This window comes from Amphiprion ocellaris, chromosome 16 (assembly GCF_022539595.1).
Source record: "Amphiprion ocellaris isolate individual 3 ecotype Okinawa chromosome 16, ASM2253959v1, whole genome shotgun sequence".
Classification (NCBI taxonomy): domain Eukaryota; kingdom Metazoa; phylum Chordata; class Actinopteri; family Pomacentridae; genus Amphiprion; species Amphiprion ocellaris.
The window spans coordinates 24,807,783-24,818,726 of record NC_072781.1 but is presented as its reverse complement, the minus strand read 5'-3'; the positions used below and the strand labels follow the sequence as shown (position 1 = coordinate 24,818,726).

Here is a 10,944-nt window from a genome sequence, read left to right as displayed (position 1 = left end):
TGATTTTTAAAAGCCATTGTTATTTATAATGGAGAGCATTATGAACAGATGAGTCCAAAAAACACACACATATGATCAGATGAGTCGACTACTGTACCGTACAAACAGAACAGGGACTGATAACACTCCAGAGGGACCACTTAAAACAAACACACATGCATGAAGATACATAATGTAAAGGTATACCGTGTGAAAACACATGCATGTACACGCACATAAGAATGCCGTATGGATTGATATGTGGGATGCCTCTTTGAGAAAATATATGAGCTCTCATTTGAAGATGAGAGGGAGTGAGCGTTTCTGTGTGTGTACATAAAAGCGGTGTCAATCAACATGATCATCAAAAATACATCACAGGCTAAAATAACGATCAAGTGCTGCTGCTGGAACTGACAGCCTATACATTATCTACCTATCTGCAAATCCACATATATGGAACACAATATACATTCTATGTCAAGATGCAACCAGCACATCTCTCAAACTGGTACCCAGCAACTCTGATTATTAAAGATATTACTCATTTGTCACTACCTGCAAAAGAAATACTACTTTTGTACTAATAACTCCATAGGAGATGCATAGTGTCACAATACTTACATCAGAACATTGTTTTTCTATTCATCCCTCTTTTATCTGCAAAGATCTGAAGCCCTGTGTCACTTTGTTGACACACCCAGTAATGATTTTACTGTTTGCATGTAAATGTCCACTGATAAGTGGAAAACATTTTACTTTTTCATTATTAAATATTGATGTTAGGAATGTTCAGACATAGTATTTGAGGAACAATTAAACTGATAATTGAGAGGGTGACAGTAAATGTCACTGAGTCTAGAAGCATTGCCAATGAAAGTGAAAGTCATTAGTTACATACCTTCTTCTCGAAAATATAATCGTTGAAAAATTTTTGGAAAGCACACTTGCATGTTTTCTTGCCGAAAGTTAGATGAGAAGATTGACTGCACTCACACAATAAGAATGAAGCTTACAGTTAAGCCCAAATTTTTCATAGCCCTGCAGAATTTTGAATTATGGTGTTTTTTTGTTTTTTGTTTTTTGTTTTTTTTAACCAAAATGTTTCTTTGAGCTGGAAATGACATTAAGAAGTGAAAAGACTGCAAGAGCTTGAAATGCTAATGATACATTTGATTCATTTTAGCAAAAAAGTAATCAGTGGCAAATTCACTATTTGCTACTGCATTGATCAATTCTTCCAGGGGTCATTTTGACTTCCATACATGCCCTTTGAGATTTTCATGGTGTGGAATTCCTTGTACTTTTTGATGATGCTTGCCCTGTGGCCACAGGCACTTGAAAACACCTAGATATGACTTTAGAGCCTTTTCCCCTCTTGTGAGAGGCCACAATGTGCAGTTCTTACTTAATGATGTACCTGACCTGCAGCTCACTCTGCTCTTTGGTTTTAACCAATAATTGCAGTTGACTTGTACCTAAAAACTACTGCATCACCTGTTCTCAGCTTATTTTGTATTAGAATGCTGTAGAACATGATAGAAATTTCTACAACTATAAGGAATGGCATAAATGTTTGCTGAAACAATTTCAAGGGGTATGACTATTCTGGACATGGCATTTTTAGTAAATAGCTTAAAAGTAGGTAAAACACACCATCACCATCTCTACACTGAATGCCCTACCATTCTTTGTGAAGTTTTTATATCAATTCTTGCCAGAAGAAGATCTGGCATAGGTATGAATAATTTTGGGCTTAACGGTACATCCAGGTGACTGTTAGCTTAGCTTATCTAAGTTTAGCTTAGCATCAAGACTGGTAACAGGGGAAACCAGCTGGTCAGGTTCTGTCCAAAGATAACAACATCTGTCACCAGCACCTCTAAATCTCATCAATTAATCGATTACTTCTGACTGGATAATCCATAAGAAAACGTAAGTGGAAAAACAGAATGTTGTGGCTCTTTGAGGGGTAATATGCTAAGCTAACCGCACGCAGGCTTCAAGCTTCATGTTTCAAGGATAGATATGAGAGCAGTATCAATCTGTTCATCTCCTTCTCTGCAAGAAAGCACACCTATTTCCTGAAAACAGACTATTCATTTAAAATGCATTTTTCCATTGCTTTTCATTTTCATTAGCATATCTTCTCGCAAAAGGCCAATTCCTCAACTCTAACACTAGCCTCCATCCCACCCCAGCCCAGGCCTCTCAGATCTCCCTCGGGATGATGGTGAAGGGCCGGATGGGACAGGAGGCCTCCAGCTCCAAGGCTGTCAAGAAGCAGTCGGGGGCCTGGCTGGAGTCCCGAGACTGCAGGGCCTCACCCAGGCCGCTCCATGCCTCATGGGAGGTGCTGTGGACCTGAACTGCATCACGCAGGACCTTCTCACCCAGGTGGACACGCCCGGTTTTCACCAGCAGACGACCCTAGATGGACAGATTGATAGAGGAAAAAAATGTTCTGAATGAATATGAATAATATTAGTACATTATTCTCAGGCTTACTAAAGGTGGATTCTGCAATTCTGGAAAAGTTTTTTCATATTTCGCTAGCTAGAATACTTAGATAGCATGTGCCACACTTACCAATTCCCTTTGTCTCCACAAGGGAAAATATTCATAGAAATAAAAATCTATTTTTTTGTGGTACAAAGTGTTATTTCATTTTGGTTTTTAGGGGAGGTACATGCTAAATTAAAGTAAACTGAATTAACCTCATGTCTGTAGCGGGATAAGTGCTGGCCTGTGACATGCTCTAATTTTCACAATACAGAATTGTGATTTAACCTCATCACCTTGTCCCTAATATTTTATTTTCACAAAGTTTAACATTCATTTTTTTCGAGCCATGACAAGATCAAGTAAACAGATGGCAGCTTTTTGTAAAAGAAATCTTGGATGCTTGCTGTCCCGTGGACTAGTTTAGAATGATACAAAAAACAAAACAGCGACAACAACCTCTACCACACTTTCATATTCAACTGAGATTGCGCAACTGTAGGGAGAAAATCCACAAATGATGAGATTAGGAGTCAGCCCTCTGCAGAGAGATGAAGCAGTATGTTAGGAGTCAGATACACACATGCTAACATGCACACACACAAGAGTGATGAAAGCCGATGCTGTGTTGAGGGTCAGAGGAGAGACTGCTGGAAGGAATCCTTTAAGCAGATGCAAATTATGTTCACTTTACATTACGGATGATTTGAAACAGCACACCCTCACTTTTAAGATTAGTAAGCTGTGTTTTATCTACCTTCAGGCAAAAGCTTCTAGTTTTACTAGATTCACTGAGTGAAATGTAAATAAAGTATAACTGAACTTACTGCGACTTCAGTTTTGCTGAGATAGCTAACCTATCAAACTGCACTCTCCTTTCTTGTCTTTATAGTAACAAACAGACCCTACAGATATAAAACCAAGTTATCATAAAATATACAGGTGGGTGATAAATTAAAGGAACAACCTGAACCCTTGACCCCCACAGTAATAGGATCTGGTGGTAGTGCTCTGCTGTGGTGGCATTTTGCTTGCATAATTTGGAGTGCATTTGTCCATTTACCAGGTTTAGAGCAGTGTTCAAGCAACTTGGAGGAACAATTTCAAAACGAACTGAAGCTGTTCTGGTGACCCGAGCACCTTACTGAGACCCTTTACATTGGCCTTTCCTTCAGCTTGTCTGTAAGAGAATTTTTTACTTCTCCACAGCTGGAAAACCATCCATTCTGGTGGCTAAACACCAGCTAACAAAAGTAATTACATTAAGTTACTAATTACAAGTTCAAAAATCTTCATAGCTCATTCAACGGGGTCCACCAAAAACTACAAATCATCTACATCCACATATGACTCATATGAAGGTCAGAAAACACACAAGGACCAAGTGATTAGATTTTGGCAGTGATGCGGCTTATAGTCTGGATCCACGAATTTGTTAAAGATTTCTGTATCACTGCAAGATAGCTGTGCAGTGTCTCTGTAACTATGACCACAAGTGAGCACTACGTCAGCTGCCTGCTGACGATCACATACTGTAATTGCGATCCTAGTAGAAAACCAGCGCTGTGGATTTATTGGGACTTATCCGTTGGAAATGACACAAGGAACAATTGATTAAATAGTGGGGGTGTTTCTGAGTCCCATCAATTCCTGCCACCTGCTACATATTTAGGTCACAAGATTCAGTATTCATACATAATGTACACATGCATAACACACGCCTGTGCTCAGTGCAAGGTCATTTTGTTTGTGGGTACATTTATATTAAATGGTTACATTCTATGTTGCTGTGATTTCTGATCAACAATAACAAATAAACAAATGCTGCATTTATTAAAAAATAGCTGGCAAAATACCGCGCTCTCTGAGTGCTTTTCTAGTTCTGTATTTAAGAAATACAGAGGATTGAAAACGAAACACAATTCTTAGTTACTGGATGCTACATTTTAAAAGTATTTATCTATTAGTAAAGCAATAGGTAGTCTTGCTAAGCCAGACCTATCTTCAGGTAAATAAAACAACTTGGTTTTACCAGGAAACACATGCCTCCGCTTTGGTAGAGGTTTAGCTGCCTACATGCTGTCTTTATACTGAAAGCACAAACCTGTACTAAGCTTCCATCAGATTCACTTTGCTGTCATGTGTCACTCAGAAGGATGTTACTGACCAACACTGGCCACTGCTTTCTAAACCCCTCCACATTTTATTGTCTTACATACTGAACGTGTCCTGCAAATTCCACAGTTGGTACACAGTTTGTCCAAACATTCAAACACATTAGTATGTTCTGTTACAGAACATGTTATCCCAAAGTGCTCATTTGCAGTGGCGTGCTGGTTGACTGCTGCCCAAGGCTCTGCCATGCAAAGAGGTGGGTAAGCGTGCAATCGCTACACTCACTAGTTCAACAGTATGAATGTACTGGGTACTGTATATGTATGTGGCAGAAAAATCAGAAGGAGGCAGGAACAACAAGAAGCATGTAACTGGCTTTTCATGTAGACTGTAAGGATGTATAAACTGAATAAATGTTTGTTTGGGCTCATGTCAGGGTGTGTGTACAAACGACAGAGTATGTGGGAAAAAGAGCAATATTATGGAGGATATCTGTTGTCACCATGTTAAAGGTTGTGTGTGTGTGTGTGTGTGTGTGTGTGTGTGTGTGTGTGCGCATGCATTCTGTTGCTTCGGAGCTCAGCTCAGTTGGGGTGTTTTTGAGAGTCCAGTAGAAAAGGGCGTCACGCAACTGACCAACAGTGTGGAGTCAAATCTGCCTCACACACAAACATGCTCTACAGGCGCACGCACACATGAGCAAGTTACAGTGTCACATGCACACTCAAGGTGACAACAGGCAGCCACTCTTGCACAATATCATCCCCTCCGTTACTTTGACTATCTGTTACACACACACACACACACACACACACACACACACACACACACACACACACACACTGAGCTAGCCTGAGGTCAGACAGACGAGTCTTGTTATGCAGTCTCTGCTCACAAGCTCCAGATTAATTGGGCTGAAATTCGCATAGCTGTCTAGGGGCTCTGATGCAACTTTCAATAAGAGCACACACACATCCCCCCTCTCTCTTCCTTCTTTCCGCCTTTCTCCTTTTCCTCACTGCTGCTGCGAGGAAAACACAGAGGAACAACAAAACTCTTGGGTACAGAGAAAACCCGTCACAGGATGTACACACAGGTCTGCAAGCTCATGTGTGAGTCTATATGAGGGCGTGCACACATGCTCGAGTGTGTGTGGGTGTACGCTCGAGGTGTACGATGTATGTCTTGCTGCCGGTTTGACCACTAGCTTCCACATTTTACTGTCTGTGCTCTTGTCTCCAGCCTCATAGAGATTACATTGTTCCAAGGTTTCTGGCACAAACACAGTCGGCTACTGGACTAACACACACACACACACACACCAACTCTCACACCCTTCCATCTGGACCTCATGTCGGTTATGCTGGTAACCATGGAAAAGTTGATGCGTCTAGGTCAACAGCTCAATCAAATAAACATGACTGTATATACTATATAAACACAGGCGCACAGTACACACACACACACACACACACACACACACACACTAGGAAATGCTATAAAACCCTTTAAGAAATGTTTCAACATTTTACGAAAGAAGCATTATTTCATTTCTAAGACTGATATAAGAAAATCAATGCCCATGTCATGTTAGTGCATTAAAAACAGAGCCAGATATGGGATGTGGTCAGCTTAACATAGTGGATGGAAACTGCTAAGCTGGCTCTGCTCGAAGTGAAAAAAGAAGCCTACCAACATCTAAAGCTGTCTAATTTACACGGTTTATCTTGTTTGTTTAATCTGTACATGACCAGAGATGTAAAAACAACAATGTGTGATTCAGAGCATTCATGTTTTGAAGCTGTCTCTTAACAAACTGTTCATCCGTCTGTCCAGACAACTCCTCTGCAGCGTCTGGCTGAATAGCGGATGACCAGTTATAATCAGCATGTCAGGTTTTGGTTTTAATTTTAATCTCTAAGAGATGTTATCAAACCAGACAACTTTAAGACCCAGAAATATGTAGGAGAATAAATGTCTTTCAATGGAATTCCTGCAATTAGTGAATTTGCTTGCAGGGGTGAGGCAGAAAGTCAAGTTCAACTTTGCTTAGGTTTGATTTGCAAATTTGTAAACCGTCTCTACAGTGCTGATCTATGAAACAAAGTGAACGAGAATAGAATAGAATGTGCTTTATTGTCATTATACAGTGTACACCGCGATTGGAGAGCTGGAGAGTCCAAAAACAGACAAAGTTATACGCCCCAGTTCCCTAATGTTTAGAGTGCAGACAGCGACTACACATCCACGGTGCAATTACTAAAACAAACAGCCAAATCAGATAGTACCACAGCTTCAACCACCTAGAACTAAGTCTCTACACCTACAAAATGGTCACACTGATTTTGTGGAAAATCTAATATTTTGTAATATTGTCATTACAGTATGAAAATGTCTCTATTTTTATATATAAATATAAAATGCTGTCTTTATACTGTCTTTTTAGTTAAACTGTGTATGGTTTAGGTTTAACTGTATATTTATAGAGACGCTTGAAAACTGTAGGGATAAAATCTACTTTGAAGAGATCTGGAACAATGCAAGATCAAACAAGAACCTGCAGCTAACAGAAAGATAGATAAAAAGGTATACGGTCTCAACTAGGTGGGTGTCCTAACATCTTTGATATTAAAGTCTAATGGAAACTTATCTTATTTCATTTAAAATGTGATTATCTTTTGAAATTGATCAACAATGTAAAAGCAGAACTAGCAACTATTCCAGAATTATAATCAGTTGATAGTTACATGAAAGCTTATTATAAGCACATGCATAAGCAAATGATAAGTGCTAGCGGTTAGCATGTTGCCCTCTTTGATGAAACTCTGTCTTGAATGAAATAATGCTGATTCCTGAGAACAAAACAGAGTGAAGGGCTCAAGCTCAAGGAGTTCCTAATACTGATTAGCACAAGCATGTCCTGCCTTACGACTGTGTTACTGGTTACTTGCCAGCTGCAGAAGTTCACCAGCAAGCCTGTGAGTGGTTACTTACTTAGCTTCTAAAGCTGCTGTTACTGTGCCACTTTCTGTGGTGATCAGACAACTACTGTGATAAGATTTTCTAAAGCAGTTTGTGAAGACTTACGGGATTTAGCTGTTTCAAAAGAAGTTCCAGCATTTAACTTCAACAACCATACACTGATGTGCTTTGTTTTTTACATTTCTGTGTAATGAGGAACCTGGATGGTAGTCAGCTGTAGAGATTTTGCTACGTGTTTTTTCTTCCCTTTTGGTCAGAGCCAGGTTAGCCATTTCCACCAGTCTTTTGCGCTTTTCAAATCGGCTTATTGTCTTTCCAACCACACACACAGGGTACATAGTGGATGACCAATAAAAAACAGGAAGTATGGCAGGACAGAATACATATAACATTAAGACACAAAAGAAGCAGACAACATTAAATAAAAGAAAAGTGAAGGAGCAAATTAGCTTAGTGCTACATAAATACCTAACAAAATTCCTAAAAGCTGTTTAATTAAGTGCTCGCTAAACTAAACTCAGTCAGTTCAGTGCTCCATGTTATGTATAGGAGCTAAAAAATAGTAAAAAGTCTAAGCAATATGATAAAAAATGTATCATAGGACCACCAGACATCGATGCAAGTAAAATAGTGAATGATCAAAATAGCTTTCTGCTACAGAAAAACAAGTGATAAATATAGCTAAGAACTGTTGTTAAGTGTTAGGAGCTAAAATACCTTACAGGTCCGACTACATGTTATATGTGGGGAAGCTAAGCTAGAATAACCACATCTAGTTTGGTATTTAATGCAGAGCAAGTACATTTCATCTAAAATAGTGAACTGTACCCTTAAGTTGGGGACCAAATAGATTTAGAGAAAGATAAAGGAGACAGATTTTAAGGGGAATATGAAAAAGATTTTCAATCAGTATGAGAAGAGAAAATCAGACATGGGTCATCCACTAATCACAGATATGGCATTGCTGATCCCCAGCTCCCGCTGTCCACATGTCAAAGTGTCTGTGGGAAAAACACGGAAACCTAAATCGTTTCTGATGTTTTTCACTGTAGCTGGTCACTGGTGTGTGTGTGACTTGTGAAGCACCTTGGATAAAAGTTTGAAATAACTACAGCCATAAAAGCATGACTGGGGAAGAAGAAAGAGGGAACAGATAGGAAAGGACGCGAGTGGACAAATTCAAGAACATTTCGATTTGCCACTGAATGTTTCTGGCATTACGCTGATAAAACTGGTATCTAATGGTTTTTCTTTAATTACTTCTAGCCATCTGTCTCCAGTTATACCTCAGCTGATCCCATCGAGCTTGGCAGTGCAGGTTTGTTTCTTGTCGTGCCATTTAAGCACAACGAAACTGAGCTGAGCCAAACTGAGCGAGTGGGCAGTGGTGTTTTCATCCATCTTTGGAGCCAAATTTAAGTAAACTTTTGAAACGCTGCAAACAATACACAACATTTAATTAAGTGTATTTTCATCAGCTAGATTGAAGAGAATGGAAAAAATGCTTCCTGAATGTCACAAAGGAACACACCCAACAAAGATTTGATTAAGGAATTGATTTGCATCGGGAAAATTAGTTTTTGTTCTTTAGTGTGAGCTTATATTATTCATGTTTCAAACAGTGCAGGGACAAAAAGAGTATTTGGCAATATTGTAACGTAGCAGCTATAGCTGTGCTGAGCCAGAGATTAATTTACCGGAATAATAATTATTGGATAACTTCTTTATTACTAAAAACTTTTCCTACCTCAAGTTAGCATTGAAACTTTTCAAAACACCATGGTCTGCATATAAATACTTGGATGCGATCCAGCTTAAGAATAAAGCCACACGCAGATTAAAAGCTATGGGCTTTCAGCTATAGTGAGTCTGGACATGGTTCCAAACTAGACTATCCAGATACTGAGCAGACTGAGGGTTACATACTTAAATGGCATAAACACCAATTCAGTTTGTCATAAAATGATCATATGGATCATTTCCCTGTAAAAACAGCACAGTAATCAATGTCTTCTGGACAGTGGAGAGACAGCTGAACTCTAAATTTAGACTTGCAATCTGCTGTTGCTGCCTACAGAGCTGAAGAGCTGTGACTAGTCAGACAAACCAGAAAATATGAATATTTTTATGAAAGGTTTAGTTTTAGGTACAAGTTAAGAAGTGTTTATGGAGTTTTAGTTTTGTAAGGGTTAAATATGTGTGTTTGTGTCGCATGGTTCAGGTCCATAAAAATGCAATTTGACAGCTGGAAGGCTTGTTATGTCACCCAATAACCATCTGTTGAATCCCTGTTGGCTAACATCTATTACACACATAAATTCAGTGTAACCCAGTGGCCTAATGCCCTGCCACTGAACCGAGAGGAGAGCCTTTACCTGAACTTTTAATCCCATCAGCGGTTTAGTCTGGGCAGACAGGGAGATGAGGTGAGCCAAGACTGTTGTGTTCACTGAGGTCATGGTTGGCTAGAATTCTCCTTTCTTATTAACCTAATAATACACACTCAAAAAATGTTTCTCATAGTAATACTTCAGCATTTTAGAAAGCATGCTGATTTGCTTTCTTAACCAGAAAGAAAGATGAAAAGACTGAAATCGCTGTCATATATGTCAGCAAAATACAGAGCCAAAACCATCAGCTGATTAGCCTAACTTATCATAAAAACTGGAAACAGGGAAATAGTTCGTCACACACATACCACCATGTGAATTAGACAACTTTAGCCTTGGCAGATATGTTGAGCAGGGCAGAAGAAGGTCTTTATGCAAAGCTAACCTAACTACCTACTCACTGTAGTTTTACATTCAGTGTATACTAACCCAGCGCCTGTTCAGAATGTGCCTGTTTGGGACGGGCTGGTAGCAGTTTGGCACTATGACTGAGTGATTGAAGTCTTTTGTTACAGAAAGAATGGGGTGTGTCAGCAAATACACAGCTGATTAGAGTCAACAGTATTTGTCTTCCATGATTCAACGATGTTTGTCTGGGACACTTGATACCGTACACTTGCTGACTGGGATGCAGATAGGGTGAATGTCAAGTAGAGCGAACAACAGACGAACACACATTCAGACAGAGACTCTGCCCTTTATACTTAGACACATGAGAGTGATATCAGTGTTCTCATCTAAGAAAGAGAAAAAGCAACTGCATGAAAGTGTCAAATATATTCAATGTATGTCGCCTCATGAACCTTACATGTATATGTATATGTGTATGGGTGCTTAGTGCATTTAGCTACATTCTCCAACTTCCTGAGTTCTCTACAATATATTTTGATTTTGGAAGCCTGGCACTGTATTTGACTTTACTTGTTGAGAATCTTAAGCAGTATACACTTGGATAGCATGATTGTATAGCAATTAA

The 10,944-nt window shown here is 39.3% G+C and overlaps 1 protein-coding gene across 1 annotated transcript in view; it reads right to left on the bottom strand.

The window, feature by feature from the left end:
• Positions 1 to 10,944, bottom strand: part of ttc7a (tetratricopeptide repeat domain 7A) — a 64,831-nt gene continuing 53,887 nt past the window's right edge. Inside the window, exon 21 of the mRNA XM_035951983.2 lies at positions 1 to 2,409. Coding sequence (XP_035807876.2) covers positions 2,191 to 2,409 — 219 coding nt within the window. The 3' untranslated portion in view covers positions 1 to 2,190. The remainder of the gene's footprint in view (positions 2,410 to 10,944) is intronic.